Genomic DNA, 19,678 nt, shown 5'->3' on the forward strand with positions numbered 1-19,678 from the left:
GTGCACCGGGTAGTCTGAGAAGTGCAGTGGGTATCTTGGTTCACCAGATCAGAGACCCGCAAAGTAAAAAGAAAGAATAGGCTTATGCTCAATAGGAAGTTGGAAACAGTTTGAAAAAGGCCTACCTAGGGCCGAAACATGTTGCTTTTTACTGTTGCCTAGTCTCATATGAATAAACGCTGATACTGAAGTCCTTTGCATTTAAAGGACAGCTTCTTTCAAATCACAAAAACGCTGTAGGGGGAACTCATGGAGGGATCCCCCCAAAGTGCCTTCTTTAAAATATATATTTTTTCATACATTTCGTGTGAGCTGTTTCCAACTTCCTATTGAGCATAAGCCTATTCTTTCTTTTTACTTTGCACTTGCTCTCCCTGGATTGCTATATATGCCTTCTGATGCCCGAGCTGGTTGCTCTCCATTGCTGTGGATAAAGGGCCTCTGGAACAGCCCATTATCTGCGTTTAACCTTTGGAGCGCCGTCACTTATATATTCTTTTGACAGATCAGAGACCCAGGAACCAGCAGATCAGCGGTTGTACAAGAATCAAGAAGGGCACCAAGTAATATAACCCCCACTCACACCCAACTCCGATCTTGGGACAATATTTTGTCCAGAAACTAGAGGGTCATCACCTTCAGTGTATATGTCTGACATCTGGCCTAACTAAAGTGTCAGAGTGTTAAGTGGTGCAGAGTGTTAAAGCAGCAGAAATGTAGTCCTAAACTCTGAGTTCAATCCCCGTGTGGTTCAGAAAGCCGGCTCAAGATCGACTCAGCCTTCCATCCTTCCGAGATCGGTAAAATGAGTACTTAGCTTGCTAGGGGGCAATAAATTACTTGAAAGCGCTGCAGAATAAGTTGGCACTATACAAATAACCAGATTTATTATATTTTTTACATATAATAATATTTTGTGCCAATGCCTACACAATCCTCTGACAGTTGGTATTATATAGCAAGGCGATTATTACTAATTAATACATTTATATTAGATTAATACATTTTCACTAAACATACTAGAAATTAACAAAGAAGAGAATGTAAGATGGAATGCAGGACATCTCACAAATGTAGTCAGCTGTGTACTCCAAAGCAAGAGAAGACCGTGAGTGTCAGCGAATGACAACGTGTGTAATAAAAGGCCACAATACAAGGAAGATGTAATACTTCCAACAGTAACCGGATTCATGTAGGTAGTTATATGCTATCTGTCCTCCGATCCTCATACCTGGGGTCTTGGCGGCAAACCGATCCATAATGCCTTTCACTTTTGTTTGCTAGCAGGGGGGTGCTTGAATGATACGGCCACTTTACCCACACAGCAAGAGTGGACTGAAGAAACAAAACATGGAAATAGCTGAAGCTAAAGATGTAGTTTGCAGACATAGTGCAGAAATGCCTACAATATTTTGTACTGATTCTATGTATTTTTGTGTACTATTAGGCCGGCTTCACATGACCGCATTTTCACTGCGGAATCCGCGGTGGGCGTCCGCACGGAGGATCCGCAGTAAATAGCTTGCTTTGAAAGGTATGTAAACACGCTTTTTCCTTCACACTCGCGGAAACGAATTGCAATTTCTGGAAGCGGAGAAAAAAAAATCGCAGCGTGCTCTATTTTGCTGCGGACTCCGCCTGGACGACTTCCGAAGTGAAGCCGTCCGACCAAGAGCCCCATCCACAACTGACACTGCAGATAGGCTGCGGTTACCCACATCATCACCTAGCGACGGTGCAGGAAAAAAAATATTTAAAATAAAAAAAATCTGCACTGCGCATGGCTGACAGCGAGCGTCCACTGAAAAACAAAAGTGGGTACGCGGGGACGCTGGCCAGGGTCAGAGCCATAATCCAATGGAGGATTTTGGATTTCAATGAAAAGTCCTTAGCTGAAACAGCTGTGAATGAAGATAATCATTCTTTGTTACTTTGGGGCCATAGCAGCTGTTATGCCTGTTACCCTGGTAGTTACATCTATAGCCCAAATGTCTGCAACAATTTATGGAAAGGGTTCCCACTTCATGGTATATCTGCTATCCATGGAGTTTTTTTGTTATCTCTACAGATTATAGGTGAACTAATTTAACTCCTTAAAGGCCAAGCATGGTACATATACGGCGCTTGGTCCTGAGCTTTAATCCTGGCTGATAGCAAAAGTACGGTGTCAGATTAAAGCCTCTGCTCCTGCAATCAAACAGGAGCAGGTCGGGGACTCGGCTGTCAGACACAGCAGAGGACCAGGAGAAGAGAGAAATGGTTTTTAACTGTTTCTGCCTTCTCCTTTCCATGCTACAAAGCGCTCAACGAGCACAATGTACTAAAGAGTGAAAGTGGAAGTATTACTTCCACTATGCATCCCGGCGATCACATGACCGCCAGGTGCCCATTTTTACACCACAGCTGCAGAGTCCTAGCAGACCCTGATCAGCTCTTCCAGTGACTATTATCACTACACCGGGATGGCTTTTCCTGTAACTGGGGTTCCTATGGATGCCCCAGCTACAGTGAAAAAGTATGAAAAAAAAAAAAAAAAAAAAGAAATACAGTTTGAATGACCCCCAGAGGTCTTATATGACATTATGGAGGCCATGGATAGTAAAAAAAAAATAGTTACAAAAATAAGTAAAAAAAAAAAAAAATTTCAGAATATAAACATAAAAAAGAAAGTGACCCAAAGCTGACTCCAACTAAAACAGTCACCGTATGTGCCCTGTAATCCCCCAATATATAATATATGTTTTTACCCCCAATAAAACTAACAAACTGAAAAAAAAATGTCCGTGAAAAAAAAGCTGTAAAAAAAAAAATAGGCCTATATGTCAAGGAAAAAAAATACAGCAAAAAAAAATTGGGGGGAATTAAAAAAAATAGAGCGGTAAAACCACTACATGGGTAAAATCCCTAAAAAGTCTTTGGTCTTTTTAGAACAAAAACACCCTGGTCCTTAAGGGGTTAAAGATGATGCAGCAATACCCCAGTAGTGACTATCTCAGAATGTAGTAACTTACCGAACACTCCTCTTCGGACGTCTGAATACACCCAGATTTGTCGTTTCTCACACAACATGCCGAGTGCTTCTCTTTTTCTCTCTTCTTCTGAATTAGATTGTACACTTGCTGATCCTCTCGCATGCAGGGTGAAAATTTTGCTCCAAGATGTATTAAATCTTCCTGGAAGAAATGACAAATCACAAACAAAGAAAGTAAGTTTATTGATACAACAGATTAGATACACTTCAATGTCTTCATAGAGCAAGCAGCCTTCGTTTTCCCAGAAAGTGTCTATTTATTTTAACCCTTCTTCTTCAGGGTGACCTTATCAGTTATATCATGTACTCCTTGAGAACCCTGACCACTTCTTATACAGTATGCTATATGTCCATCAATACTATGGCATATGGAGCTCCCACAGCCTATTACAGCAATACTTGACATTTCATGCAGTTGCATGAGCAAACAAGAAGAAGTAAAAGTCCTTCTTTTATAGTCCCCATATTGTTTGAGTCTACCTCTAGCTTTGGCTCAAAAAACTGAATGGAAAAGCTGCTATAAAAAGTGCCTCCTTAATAAAACCACCCTCAGAATGGAGAAATGCAAACACAATAATATATGTACTGGTGTCAAACAAAAAGAGGTCTGAACGAAATGACAAAGGCTGAAAGGAATGAACTTGCGTAAGAACTCCCTCGCAGCACTGAGATATAAGCAGCAAAAACATGGAAAACCATAAGATCCAGGAGATAAAAAACTAACACACTGCACATCACTACAGGACAAGACGGCCTCTACTTGTAATCTGTATTTACACAGGATTGGAAGGTCTGCTCAATAAAAGGAAATTACATATCTAACAATCATTTCTAAACTAGTCCTCCAAGCACACTGTCTTCCAAAGACAACCTGGCATTTGTTTTATTCCAGATAGTGTCATTATCATCGAGAACTTGTGCAGAAAAAAATATTCTTAAAAAAAAAAAGAAGTATATCAAGATCCCAAATTGCCCGACTATTAAAGGAGATGTCCCGAGGCAGCAAGTGGGTCTATACACTTCTGTATGGCCATAATAATGCACTTTGTAATATACATTGTGCATTAATTATGAGCCATACAGAAGTTATAAGAAGTTTTATACTTACCTGCTCCGTTGCTGGCGTCCTCGTCTCCATGGTGCCGACTAATTTTTGGCCTCCGATGGCCAAATTAGCCGCGCTTGCGCAGTCCGGGTCTTCAGCTTTCTTCTATGGAGCCGCTCGTGCCAGAGAGGGGCTCCGTGTAGCTCCGCCCCGTCACGTGCCGATTCCAGCCAATCAGGAGGCTGGAATCGGCAGTGGACCGCACAGAAGAGCTGCGGTCCACGAAGGTAGAAGATCCCGGCGGCCATCTTCAGCGGTAAGTATTGAAGTCACCGGACCGCCGGGATTCAGGTAAGCGCTGTGCGGGTGGTTTTTTTAACCCCTGCATCGGGGTTGTCTCGCGCCGAACGGGGGGGGGGGGGGTTAAAAAAAAAAAAACCCGTTTCGGCGCGGGACATCTCCTTTAAAGCTTCAATAGAAACATGGTTGCATATGCTTAGGATCTCCAGATCTCACTCCCCCAGGAGGCAAGTGACTCTACCCATTGATATATTAGAACTATTAATTCCCAATTTATCAGTTAAAGCTGGAGTATTAGTGGAATTGATTTATCAGTCATCCAGGAGAATTCCAAGCTTAAGTCCTTTGATAGGTTTCGAGAAACGAAACTTACTAGTGGAGATCTCCTTCAATACCTGTCACTTAAAACAAACTTCACGCTAACATTACCCACATATCTGTACAACTTCTTATATGCACAGGAGGTCCCAAAAGTTAAAACATTGGTATGACAATTTTTATGGAGAAGCTGTTAGTAGAAGTGAATAAATCTTCTCAACTGGGAAAGGGGCTTGAAAATCTCCCATGACTTGAATTATTGGGCTAAAACTTGTAGATGGGCCTTTAACCCTATCCAATCTGTATCCTGGTTTTCCTAGGGGGCTTAACTCTTTTTCTGGAGTTATACAATGGCGCTATCTGCTGGCTAAAGCCAGTACTGCACGAGGTCACACGTTGAATAGGCTCAGACAGCAGAGAGGCTGGCAATATACAGTAAGAGAACCCAGATGGATGTCTTCCAACATCGGAGCTGTACAGCCTTAAATCATAATGTCTTTAGACGTCAGACAGTGGATTGGAAAGGGTTAAGTGCACAGTTAGTGTTGGATTATTTGAAGTCTACCAACAAGTATTAACGAGATGGTATTACTCTCCTTTACGGTTGGCACAGCTATTTCCGGGTACTCCAGGGGTATGTTGGAGAGGTTGTGGTGAGATTGGATCCCTCTTACACTTATTCTGGGAATGTCCTTATGTTTGCCCTTTGTGGAACTCGATTCCTACAATTATTTTCAAAATACTGGGGATCAAATTTAAATTAAAACCACAAACAGCTATTCTATTGATGGGTATGGAGGACTTTCCCCCCCAGAGCAGGAAATTCATCGCCCATGTGCTGCTTTGTGTTAAACTACTGATTGCCAGAGAATGGAAATCCACTAAAGTATCTACGATACAAAATCTTGTCGATATGATATCTGAACATCGTTGATTTGAAAAATTATTCGCAATAAGATAGGATAGAATTATTGGTTTTAAAGAAACTTGGCAACCCTGGATAGACGGGGTTAAGAAGGGGCTGGTTCCATAGAGGGCGGACCATTTTCAAATATGTTTCGGATATGCTCCTATATAGACCTGGCAAATGAAGACCTGATTAGGGTAGAATTGTATGCAGAAATCAAAATGTACTTACCTACCTCCCCAACTCCCCCCCCCCCCCTGCCCCATCCTCTTTTTCTTTTCCGTCCCTTCTCCGCCCCCGAATCCTTATTGCCGTTACACAGATTTAGGTTTGAGTTTGGAAAGCCAGAAAAAATGTGTTGTTTAGGTCTATATTCTGCATGATGCTGTAAAACTGCTATTATGTAATGCTTCCTAACATCACAATAAAGACTTATTGAAAAAAAATATATATATTTTTTTTAAACTAGGTGGTTACTAATGGTTTCGTGGGAAGGTGCAGGAATTAATGACAAATCATTTGGCAGTAGAGGACCTCTTTTCACCTGCAATTGTAACCATATAGATCTGATTCCTTAATTGACCCCTGTGGGCAGCATGGTTATTGCTGGTGGGATGTCTAACTAATCATGTTAATGAAAGAGGATGAAGCATCGGTTCTGATATTTACTACATACTAAGAACGAATGCAAATGCACGGGTCCTTGTGCGGTGCGCAAAATCAGGCACAAAAAAATATTGGACAATACATAGACAAGTCCTATTCTTCTCTGAGAAAATGGACCAGAATAGCACATAAGGCCATTTTATCCACACCTAATTGGCTATTATAGGTCCATGTGCTATATGAATCTAATCTGTTGTAGACTCGGCCAGCACACAGACCAACAATACGTCCATGTAAGTATGTTTAGTACATACCCTTTAATTGCCTTAAAGAAGGTTGACCCTCACTGTATTACACAAAAAAAAAGAAAATTATCTCGGTTTTTACACTAGCAGTAGCGTTTAAGTGCAATATGTATAGTTTGTAAGACACAAATCAGCATCTGTTGACCCCAGTACTTCAGTGAGGCTGCACTGCAATACCAGACATGACATATAGGTGGGACTAGCATGCTGTCTGATTAAACTCCAGGGGTGGAGCATTGCTGCCCGCTTTTTCTTAGTGTCAGAAATCCTTTAGATATCTGCTATGGATGGTATGCAAAAATGTGATTTGTATAGCTTTCAATGTGATAACATCTTACAATACATATTCCATGTCTAAAGGGAGTTTTTTCCCCTTAAACTATGTTCCACCTGCAAGTATATAACAGGCAGACATATACTCACCTCTGCTGGGTTCCGGCATTCCCTGCACTGCTGCTTGGTTCTCAAAGCCCATTGTTTGCTTACAAGCTGCAGTCAATCTGTGTATGGGACAACAGACCCATACAGTAATCAAGTGCTGAGCTCCGTCATTAGCTGCAGCAGCCTGTGATGTCCCAAAAACAGGCTGCTGCAGCCTGTATACATGACGTCACAGGGAAAACCTGGAGCTACAGCAGGGAGCCAGGAGAGAAGAGTATATATCTGTTATGTCCCTTCAAGGAGAATATGGTTTTGAGAGGAAAAAAAACAAAACATCTTGGACAGCCCCTTTAAAGGCTATGGCTATAACTATGCTTGCAACCAGTTTTTTTAATTGTCCTAATGCATCTAAAATGAAAAATGAAATAAATTTGCAATAGGTCTTAATTAGAGATGAGCGAACGTATTCATTTAGGGTGATTTCGCACTCGAGCACCGCTTTTTTCGAGTAACTGACTACTCGGGCGAAAAGATTCGAGGAGCGCCGGGGGTGATCGGGGGGTTGCAGAGGGGAGTGGGGGGGGGGGAGCTCCCCCCTGTTCCCCACTGCTACCCCCCACTCCACCACGCCGCCCCCCCGAATCCTTTTGCCCGAGTAGTCAGTTACTTGAAAAAAGTGGTGCTCGAGTGCGAAATCGCCCTAAACGAGTACGTTCGCTCATCTCTAGTCTTAATTAAACATGTACCATTACTTTGCAGACCTAGGCATCACCCTGGTAGCAGAAAGCAAACATTGTATAAATGGGTCCCGCAGATGCCCTGGCAAAATACAAAATTGACTATGAAAAGAAACTTATTAGGGTAAGAGAAACTTCTATAACTTATCCTTTATTTACAGCGAGCTGCCTGAGATCGTAGGTTATGTCTGTTCTGTAATATATTGTTTGGATGAGTGAATTGAGTTTAGGGCGAGTGCATACAGAGTAACTCTATTGTGGTTTAACGGTGATTATCTTGGACCGACTCGACTTCTTTGTTGGTAATTTCTATGTTCACTGTACCATTGCCTACCGCGGTCATGACTTTCGTTTTTTTGCTGTTAAGGGACAGTCCCATGTGTTCGCTTTCCAACGAGTGCAAAAGGAAAGCGAACACATGGGACTGTACCTCAACAGCAAGAAAACAAAGTCATGATCACAGTAGGCAACGGTACAGTGAACATAAAAATTAGCAACAAAGAAGTCAACTTGGTCCAAGATTTCATCTTCCTTGGATCCAAAATCTATTGCAACGGGCAATCTGGACCCACGATCAAGAGACGGATTACACTTGGTAGGAATGCAATGCAAGGAATGGAAAAGATCTTGAAAAGCAAGGATATTAGCATTTCAACAAAAACCAGACTGGTCAATCCAATGGTCTTTCCCATAACGATGTATGGTTACGAAAGTTGGACGCTCAAAAGAAACAGACTGAAGAAAAATTGATGCGTTTGAACTATGGTGCTACAGATACTTTGGACTGCTATGAGGATGAACAAGGTAGTGTTAGATTGCGTCAAACCGAAAATATCACTAGAGGGCAAAATAATCAAACAGCAGCTCTTTTTTTGGCTACATGATGCGCGCGAACTCACTGGAAACACTACTGATGCTGGACAAAGTCAGTGAAAAGAGAAGATCAGGACGACAAGGAACAAGATGGCTAGATACAATAAGGGCCAGGAATGCATGGAAAACATTGATCCATGGAGTGACCGAAGGTTGGATGCATCTGAACGGATAATCATCATCATCAAAAAATGAGGCAAAAATATCAGTTTTGCAAAACTGGAAGCGTTTTGCGGCATTTTTCTGAAAATCGCAACCAAACCACAATATGTGGCTTCACTCTGCAGTAAATGTATTACTGGTACGATAAGCTGATCTACAAATGTAGGCAGCAGGCCTTGTTCCATAAAAATCCTGGATAAGAGAGCATTGCATGCAGTAGTACTTTGTCCAAAAAAATGGCAAACTGCATGACGGCAGCTGGTTGTAACCCACTACAATCGGTGGATACCATCTGATGCCACTATGGCCCGGCATGTGCCGAACTTAGTACTTTCACATTCCGATATTTAACTCTGAGGATGAAGCAGCAGAAAAAGACTGGACTTCCCAGATGAACGAGCCCTTAGAGAGATAATGATGACTGATCATACAAGAGAATTCACACACTGGCACAATACATGGCAACAACAAGTCTTGTTACTTTACTGCTACTGTATATTGTTAAGGGAGAAAATGTTGTTTGATGGTAGGTAAGGTCATGAACTGGTTAAACGTTACTGGCACTATGAAAGAAGCATTTCTGGCATGACAGATTAGGATATGCAAAACTTTTAAAGAACTTAAGAATGTGAAGAATAGCTTTCAAGTGAGTCATAGGAAAATAACAGATGAGATAAGCTGCAACTGAATACAGGACAATGTAATCCAGCTTTATGCTGTTTGTAAACTATCCTCAAAGTGTCTGAGGCTCGGCGACACTTATTTGAAAAGGAGGATTTCGAATTCTTGTATTGCATTTACTGTTGTGTAGCAGAACCATGAAAAAATGCCCAGGTAATCACTGGCTTGTTTTTCTAATGTAGTGAGAGCCTCTGCTTGGTCTATGTGCAGCATTATGTTCTCCAAAGAGTCAGAATCCCTTAAAGGGGATGTGCAACCTTATTTTTTGGGTAGTATGTCCCTACACATTCAAACATTGTCCAATCGGTCCTGATGAGCAGCACTGGCCAATCAAAGAACCCTATAGTAATGATGCGTACTAGTGCGCCGTGTACCTCAAGCAGTCAGAGAAGCGGTGCAGCCATCCTTTATTGCCTACATAAAGCTTTATTGTTACTATTTGAATTGTAATATTTGTCTAATAGCTCCAAAATCCTTTTCCTAACATCTATGCAGGCATTGCATTACTGATTGCCCTAGTCCTATGGATACCACAAAGACCAAACAGTGAGATTTCATCATGTAAAATTAGAATACTTAGTATATTGGGTTCCATGATGTAGCTTAAAAAAATCCAAGGAGAATACACATTGAATAATGTCTATACATAACAATAATCATAAAATAATCAGACAGTTTTGAGACTTCCGCCCACAATAAGGCATGTCAGATTTAGCTAGCATGCTTATATGGAGATTTTGTTCTCTGTGCATCCAAATTCATTCAAGATGGCAGAGTCCCAAATATTCCCACCAAGAAAAACAGTTATTGCTTCTTGGAACAAAACATTTAAATTAGTTCCTTAATTGTAAATACTTCAGTGAATGTCTACAAACCAATAAGAAGAAAAAAAGAAAGAGATCATTTCAGGACACACTGAACCTAAAACAATGTATCTGTTCTATTTTTGAAGAGAAATCCCCCCAAAAAAGTTAAATTGTCGTAAATTTGACCTGCACTTTTTGCAGCACAGTCATTGACTAGCCTATAGAGACACGCCACCGGCACTTCACATAGGATGGAATATGCCCTCCGGCGGGATATTTAGCACCAAACTGAATATAGCAGAATTATGCCAGCAATTTGCATCACAATACACAGTTAGCAAAGCGGGTTTTGGTGCAGAATTCCAGGAATATTCCATCTAGTGTAAAGGAGGGTCCCTCAGTCCTGGGATTTCGGATACAATAATAACGTTTGTCCATCAGTGCTGAGAATACAAATATAAACGATGCATTGATTCAAATCTGCAGGAGCTTCTATATGGCTTTCAAAGGGTCCATAGAGAACCGTAAAGGTTTGGTTTTTCCTTACAAAGTTTCTTTATAATGTGATCGTCCTCTTTTGGAAATCATACGATTTCCCAGTGTTGGGACCCCAACAATCAGCTGTAATCTCAGGGAACCTGGCAGCAACTGTTTAATGTCACTGCAGCGCCACCTCTGCCTATAAAATGTGCAGCCATACTAGGTCCTCCAAAGTGCTGCTCTGAGCTATAAGATATGTGCCTACAGAGTAAGGCTGTATCCGCTCCGGCTACAAAATCTCGCTACAAAACATGGCTACAATGTGAAGCCCATGGTTTCCAATGGGTTCTTTCACATGAGCCACGTTTTGTAGCGAGATTTTGTAGCCCGTGTGGATACAGCCTAAGACACTGTCTGCACTGATTGATGGCTACAACTGATGCGCAATGCTACAATGCAGGCATGTGCATGAGCTGTTGGGCTCACTGAACACCCTACTAGTTTACTAGATGGCATTTTAAGTAGCATTGAGAGAACCAAACCAGCAGACCCTTGCTACAGGTTGAACTTTGCTAAAGGTTCTGTTCAGCACGAACTTAAATTGAGCTTTCAGCCAAGTTTTACCTGAAACAGGGCTCTATTGGTTTGGTTCGCTGAATAACAAGGTCTGAGAGCCATAGGAGCTCTGTATAACACTCTCAGAGGGTAACACTGGCTTTTTTCGTCTCTTAGGCAGTGTTATACACCTCTGAACTCCCAGTTTGCTCTGAACTAATTCTGACTGCACTGAACTTTTTGCAAACGTTCGGCGAACCGGTAAAGCCGGACTTTTCAAAAGTTTGCTCATCACTAATTTTAAGGATTGGACAACTACAACTTAGATTAAGTATTGCTAAATTTATTATTTGCCATTACCAATAAGCACTACAGGCAGCTGAAGTTTATGGGTAATGATAAGATAGAGAGGTAGCATGAGTACTATCAAAGATCAATAACTAATGCATGCACTATTCCGTTCAAACATCTTCTTCATGTCTGTATAATTCACTTACTGAATTTGGTCCAATCCAAAAGTTTTCTTGTTGGATATATCTGACATTTTCATAGACTCCCTTATTCATTAGAACCTGCAGATAGAAATGAAAAAAAAATGATCATCATTAAAGCATCTTACCAACATGTATGTATTAAGGAATCCTGTACATCATCTAGGAAGGTTTTCAGCAAAATCTATGTAAGCTACAACTTACTATGTGACGTACTATATAGTGTTGCTCGTCATGATCGGCCAGGTGATAAAATCTTTTTTTTTTCTTAATTGGATCGGATCATCCCGTTTGATTTTTAGCAAATATTGCCAAAGAATATCAGCTTTCTGCTTGGCTAGGTGTGTTGACTTAGCACTGCTGAAGTCCTAGGCTCAAATCTGCCCTTGATGGGGATGTGAACCCATGACCTCAACCACTGCAATGCAGTGCCTGATCACTGGACCACCACCTCCACTATTAGAGGGCAAATTAGAGAAACCGATCTTTACTCTCATTGACTTCCGATTCACGATGATCTTCATGAAATTGGCTCAATACCGATATGAACGGATTATTCCACTCATCGCTTATCAATAGTAGTATATATCCTTTGAAAGCGTTCCATGCCTTCTAATAAACAATACTCAAGTGTAGCAGGAAGTGTATGGTATCTCCTTAGGGAGAGTACCTAGTGAGGAGACGTATAAGGCTATCCATGCTCCTCTGGGAAACTTATGCAAATAAGTAAATGGAACAATACTTCTACAGCGCCACCTATTGAAAGGAAACATTCCTGTAAGTCAATGTCAGACCTTGTAACAATGTCTAGCAACATAGGCCAAAGCCAGAGTCTTCTTCAGAAGGAACACACATCCAGCATAAAATACCGGAAGAAATGGTGCTGCATACAGTACTTTTTCTTCTAGTAAAATGCCAGACAGCTGAGCGGAAACCAAACAGACCCCATTACTGTATAGCCACTGGGGTCTGTTCAGCCCTGTTCGGTTCCGTCATAAAACGGATCCGTTCGGCCGTGGGGATTCCCCCTTCCTGCTCCCTAAACAGAGCAGGAACACAGAACCCCCTCCGCAGATGTGAAAGCAGCCTAAGAAAAGGAGAAAAAAAAAGAAAAGCTCTCCTCCGCTGTGTGCCAAGAACAACACTGTCTAAACCGGGAAGACAATATGTAAAATGAACATCAACATCAATCTTATCTTATGACTTATTGGCAGACATAAAAAGAAACATGACATTAGCTGCAGGAATTTTCATCTAAAACTTGCCTTGCAGCTGCAGGTTATTTATTGCTAAATCAACTGAGCAATTACAATAAGAAACCGATGAGATGAGACGTCTGCGAGACAAGATATTCAATGTCAACCCAGCAACATAAAGCGGTTGTTGCACCAAATATAAGAAGTCCTCATTGTCCTTCTCTGCTAGGCAGTAGAATAACAGAACATATATTTGTAAACCCGGAAATCTTCCTACAATTCTAGCAGTGGGGTTCATTCTGCTATAAAAGTACTTCCTGATGTGACAATAGGTATAGTATGTGATCTGTAAGCTGTAGGCCTCATGTATGATGTGTCTCCAAGAAGTAGTCCACACATCATTCCTGTTTCCTTCCTTCCTTCCAAGTTTAAATGACCACCGTAGTTATATTGTTCTACAAGTGTATAGCTGCATACGGTGAGGTGATGCTTGGGGGACATTTACATGGAACGATTAGTATGCAAAATTCCTTCAAACGAACGTAAAAGCAAAGTAATTGTAAAGATAAAAACATTGTTTACTATTAGTTTACTTTTTGTAATCGCTCACTTTCAACCAGCATAAAAATCATCGCTGAATCGCTGACTCCTCGCTGCGTGTAAATAGAATGTGAAGCGCTGAGCGAGAAGCGAGCTGCCTGTGTAAACGCTCTGCACAAGCGCTAACAACCTTAGCGGTGACACCCGCGCTCGTGCAGGCGTCCCGTGTAAGCCCAGCATTACTCGGAGCTCTTTACAAGTTCTAAAACGGTGAAAAGCCAAAGACATGACAGCATTGCCATTGAATTGGCCAATACCTGGCTACAATCAATGAGTTGCAGTTGCTAATTAAAGGGGTTATCTGGCGCTTATATATAAATGACCAATCCTGAGTGCAGCTCAGCCATTACCACTAAAACGTGGTACCAAAAATCGAGCAAAAAAGCCACGGATTTTCATGCATTTTTTGAGGCAATATTTACTCCGCAAATTCTACTCTGAATTCAGCCGTGTGAACATTCCTTCATACTTCTCCCCTATGGAGGATCCCCTTCTGGCTTTGGCTCAAAAACTGCATCAAAAACGGCAAAGTTGCGTTTTCTTGAAACATGCTGTGTTAAAAGCACCCTAAGGGCTTGTTCAAACGGGCATATTTGCATGGGTATTTGCATTGGCAAAATTTACGTGCAAATAAAACCCATTGATTTCAATGTGTGTGCTCACGTCACCTTTTTTCGCTTGCGTGATCCGTGTTTATACAAAAAATTGCAGCATGCTCTACTTTTGTGCACAATTGCACATCAAAGATACCCATGAAGGTTTATGGGCGTGCGCAAATGTGCACGCTATACACAATGGGATGCACAATATACTGTGCAATTCCATGGGAAAAAGAACAGATTCGGAACTCATTAGGCTAAATAGCCACATAAATGGAGGTGGGGTTGTGTCCCATCCACAAAAAACTGTACCCTGCGAGTGCAAAAAGTACAGTAAGATATGCTGATACGTGCACCAAAAAAGATTGTTCACAGCACAAAAACGTTGAGCTGAGGAATGCACATTTGCACATACGCCCGTGTGAAGGAGCCCTTAAGGGTATTTTCACATGTGGCACATTTCCTGACGATTTTTCGCTGCATAAAATCCACTGCAAATTCTTAGCTAATCTGCGCTGCGGAGATCGGCTGCCAGCCCCCCATTAGACCGGGTAGCATTCACACGGAAAATACGCACCATAAATTGACACATTGTAGATTTATAATCTGCACTGCATGCCAATTCTGCTGCGGATTTCCTGGGGATTTTTTCCATACTATGTGGATGAGATTTCTTAAATCTGGTCCACACAGCTTGTACTGTAAATGCCAATGATGTATTTCCGCCCCTTCGTTAGAAGGCTGGAGCATGTTGTTTACCACTAACTAGGATAAAACAGTTCTACGATATACTGTATATACTGACCACATGAATCTTAGTTAGAGATATCATTCATGCAGTCCCTGGTACTGGAATACCCATAAGGGGGCGCTACCTTAAAGGGGTTGTCCCGCGCCGAAACGGGGTTGTTTTTTTTTCCAAACCCCCCCCCCCCCCTCCCGTTCGGCGCGAGACAACCCCGATGCAGGGGTTAAAAAAGATCACCGGACAGCGCTTACCTGAATCCCCGCGCTCCGGTGACTTCTTACTTACCCGGTGAAGATGGCCGCCGGCATCTTCTCCCTCCGTGGACCGCAGGGCTTCTGTGCGGTCCATTGCCGATTCCAGCCTCCTGATTGGCTGGAATCGGCACGTGACGGGGCGGAGCTACATGGAGCCCCATTGAGAAGATAAGAAGACCCGGACTGCGCAAGCACGTCTAATTTGGCCATTAGACTGCGAAAATTAGACGGCAACCATGGAGACAAGGACGCCAGCAACGGAGCAGGTAAGTGAAAAACTTTTTATAACTGTATGGCTCATAATTAATGCACGATGTACATTACAAAGTGCATTAATATGGCCATTCACAAGTGTATAGACCCACTTGCTGCCGCGGGACAACCCCTTTAATGGTCTCAGAGTTTGTAATACACAGTCTGATGAACACAGCAACACTTCTATTTAGCTACACATATCCACCTAGCAGCCTATAGGGAAATGGTCCCAGCTCACCTTAGTACATACAGTAAGTAAACTCTGCAACAACCAATAGAGTTCAATGAGCGTTCTGTAGAGTGTGATTCAGTCTGGGGGGCTTGGGGAGTGAATGTCTGTTCTCTATGTAAGAGTTCTCTCAATGATATGTTTGCTATCAGAGTGCACAGTAGTCCAAACAATCTGACATCCTCCTGCAATGCCAGCTATCCCAGGTATGCAGTGTTACTCGATAAGGCAAGAAATGTGGGTAAAATAATACCCACTAGTGCATTCCATTACATTCGATTGCACAAAAGTTCAAGTGCATAAAATTACAGTCAGCAACACAGCGGAAAATCAGGCGTCTGAAATAAAGGACTGGAGAGCTTGGATTACTTACTGATTCTACGGTTTCATGCTGGGAAAATCCAACAGGTGCAATACCATAGATGCATACAGTCAGGATGGTTATCAGTAGGTGCACAACTGTAATCCAGTAAGTGAAGAACGGCCTGAGAGGACAGAAAGCTTAATGGTTATCACAGTTATGTGGCATGTAACAGTCTTCACTAACTGCTAGCAACGCTGCTGTCAAGTGGGCCTAATGGTGCCTTTAGATGGAACGGTGAGCCAATGACTGAACAGCAAACAAGGTTCTCATTCGTCATTCAGTTTCAGACAGCATTAAAGATCAATGTCGGCTTGTTCACTTGTCGGGTGGTTTAAACAATGATCATTCAGTGTTTCACATAGGAATGTGGGAAAGGAAGGGTATCGTTTCTCCTTAAGGGGAGCACTTAGAAAGTGGGTGAAGAGATTTCTAAGGCCGTCCATGCTCCGCCGGGATAAATGCAAATGAAAAGTTGAAACAATACCTCTGCAGCGCCACCTATTGTTCCATCCATCATTTGCATATTGATGCAAATCCCAGTGGAGCATGGATGGCCTTATAAGTCTTTTAACATTATCTTTTTTTTTTACTTTTACATGATCGCCCCGGTGAAATCTCTAGGCTACCTTTGGTAACCGGGAGCAGGGAGATTTTAAATTTCCCCGATTCTCCCAGCTTCTGTGCATGCACCCAACATTTTGCTGGTGGCATGCATGTGCAGAAGCCGGCGACAGGTCATTCAGGACCAGATCGTCGCGGAACTTCGTGAAAGCCAGAGGTTAGTAGCTTTATCTTCACTCATGGATTGGATCCATGAGGGAAGATGAAACTTAAACTTTTTCGTAAACTTTTAAAAAACTTTTATGCATTCGTCGTTATACATTGGACCCCGCAGCACACTGCGGCCCCCGATGACAGCTCCAGGCTCCCTAACCCCGGGGCTTTAATCTACAGGACCATTGGGTTTTTACAGCCCTGTAGAATCAATCCCAGACACCCAGGACGTGAAAACACGTATGGGTGGTCACTAAGAGGTTAAGCAGCAAATTCAGATCAGTGGAGAGGGGAAGACTAAAGGTATGTTGACATGTTTTACTAGCGCAAATGCTTGATTCATGTCCATTCTTCTCTGATGTTTTCTGATGACACATTCCCTTACAGTATGTACACATTTTCCTACCCATTCTATTCAATTAGAAATATCTGTACAAGAGACGATCCCATTGCACCATTTTACCAGAGCAAATATTTGCAAATCTTAGTATGCAAATGTCAGCACAATACATAGAGAGAATTCACAAAGCAAACAGTGCTACAGTGCAATGAACATGACCTCCATACCGATGGTAAAGCCCAGGCTGTTTACCCTGACCACAGCAACCAACTACATGCAAATCAAGCAAGAAGTCATATATAGAAATGTATATCACCAGTCATATGCATTTTATACTTGCTCCACAGCGCCCCCTGCCATATTACACTAAATCTGCACATATGTTTATAAAAGTGAGCATGTATTGCATTTTTGTAAAAACTGACTTGTAATAGCTCCTGCCGTATATGCAATTCAACCCGTCTAGAGTCACAGAGGCGAACCACCTGACCCCGAGTCATTCCGTCGGGCCTTTTACTACGCCCCTCCAGCGTTCTGGCGCCTCTGTAGACACCGAAACACTGCTAAGGGGAGTGTGGGGGCGGAAGAGGCGTGATAGACAGCGTGACTCAGGGCTTGGGCGGCCCGATTTCGTGATGCAAGGCGAGTCAATTTGCATTTACTGAAGCAAATGGATAGCTTTCTGTTTGCGTCCACTTTTCCATTGACAGCAGTGTTAAAAAGACAGAAACGTTGCAATCCATTTTGGTTTTGTTTTTTGAACTGGAAACAAATGCGCAGCAGGCTGCTCTTTTGTTGTAGTGAGGAAAACAGAATCGAGATGAAAAATACAGAAATGGATTAAAACTGAAGGTTTTCGATTTCAATACATTTCTATGGGCAAAAAAATGGAAACCTTTTCTTTCTGTTCTGCTGTCCCTACGATGAAACAGCTAAATAGAAAGCAAAGTGTTAGTGCGGTAAGGTTTTGCATTCTGACAACCTTTTTAATATAGGCCCCAAGATGTATAATAATTAATAAGCTCAGGTGCTTATAGGCATAACGTATTGCATTCCTTCTATTAATATGACGACAAGCACAGCATTGATACGGGCGGTTCCACATCTTTCTTGGAATCTTCGGTCGGAGGTTCTGTCACAGATGTGGCGGAAAATATTGGAAGAAAAGCTTTCCAAAAGCTGGCCAGCTGAGCGGAAAGTGGGCATTATTACTCCCAGTGTTATTCGGACCCTATTGTTAAGGCCTTTATAAAGAGTCAGACATTGATTTGCAGGAATGTTGTCATCCACTAGGTGGTGCTGCAGAGGTATTGTTCCATCTTTCCATTTGCATACTACCCAGAGGAGCTAGCATCGCCTTCTAAGTCTCCCCACTCAACCTTCTAGGTGCTCTCCTCAAGGAGAGACAACACCCCTCCTGACCCACGTCACAGGCCTCTCAAGAGGCAAGCCAGCACAATGATGAGGGACGAACACCCCGAAACAGCTGTCTGTGTATGGATTCTGGCTTAGTTTTCAATTCTTTCAATCTTTGTTAAGACTCGTATAAAAGGTTGGACATTGATTTGCAGGAATTCTGTCCTCCAACAGGTGGCGCTGCAGAGGTATTGTCCCATCTTTCTTATTTGCGTACAATTCCAAGTAATACCAGCACATGTCCTAAATAGTTTTAGTATATAGTTTTCACAGCCCTCCAAATAATGCAGTCATGCAATGCTCAAACAGCCTCAAGCAATGCTCAGATAACAGACCAAATAATTGAATCGGTCATATCAATAATAGAAGCATCCATAGTGCCTATACAGTAATGCAAGTAACTTTGTATATGAAATAGTGCAAACTTCTTATACCAGGCGCCTCATTCATGCTGCTCTGTTGCACTTTTTGCCCTGAAGTTACAGGTAAGAGACCTATATGAGGTCACCTGCGCTGTAGCTCCGTCGCTTGACAATGGTCAAAACTTTTTATAACAACAGCTTAAAGGGTTATTCCCAACCTTAACTTTTATCACCTATCCATAGTCTGGTCAGTGGGATTGTCACCATTAAGATCCCCACCAATCTTGAGAACTGGGGTTCTGTGCTCCCCCCGTCCTCCTTACTACAGGCTCACTGCACCCACCACAGTGACGATGACTGAATAGCGCAGCGGCTGAGGACACATAGTTTGTCTTTTTGCAGGCTTGTAAAAAAGTACATGAATTTCCTGCTTTAATTACAAGCGGTGACGTTTTTTTCCTATAGAGAAGTCTAATGGAAAACGTTTGGGGAAAAAATGCCATATTTTTCGACATATTTTTAAGGCAAAAAAACCCACATCAGGATCTTACCTGTAGGCCAACAGTAGACTATAAAAAGCCCTACAAATATTGTGAGCTTCTGTTTTTTTCTCACGTTTGTGCCATTTTTGGGGTCCATGGTGTTATTACAAAATTACAGCATATTCAGGGTCTAGTGTTTTTGGAGACGTTTTCCCATACACATCTCTACAGATAAAGAAGCAGTAAAAAGCCTATGTGTAGCCAAAAACACCACCAAAATTGCTTGCAAAAATAGCTGAAGGCATCAAAAAAAGTTTAGATTTTTCATTTAAAAAAAACAAAACTAAACGGAAAGAGAACGTACATAGCAAACATCTATTT

General features: G+C 42.1%; 1 protein-coding gene across 2 annotated transcripts in view; it reads right to left on the minus strand.

Moving 5' to 3' along the window:
• The window catches only part of RHBDF1 (rhomboid 5 homolog 1), a 116,986-nt gene that overhangs the window by 13,988 nt on the left and 83,320 nt on the right, over window positions 1-19,678 (minus strand). For both annotated transcript variants that reach the window (XM_066576122.1, XM_066576121.1), the window contains 4 exons: window positions 15,933-16,044; window positions 11,685-11,759; window positions 3,012-3,173; window positions 1,232-1,335 (listed from right to left, as the gene is read on the minus strand). In XM_066576122.1, coding sequence (XP_066432219.1) covers window positions 1,232-1,335; window positions 3,012-3,173; window positions 11,685-11,759; window positions 15,933-16,044 — 453 coding nt within the window. The remainder of the gene's footprint in view (window positions 1-1,231; window positions 1,336-3,011; window positions 3,174-11,684; window positions 11,760-15,932; window positions 16,045-19,678) is intronic.

This window comes from Eleutherodactylus coqui, chromosome 8 (assembly GCF_035609145.1).
Source record: "Eleutherodactylus coqui strain aEleCoq1 chromosome 8, aEleCoq1.hap1, whole genome shotgun sequence".
Classification (NCBI taxonomy): Eukaryota; Metazoa; Chordata; class Amphibia; order Anura; family Eleutherodactylidae; genus Eleutherodactylus; species Eleutherodactylus coqui.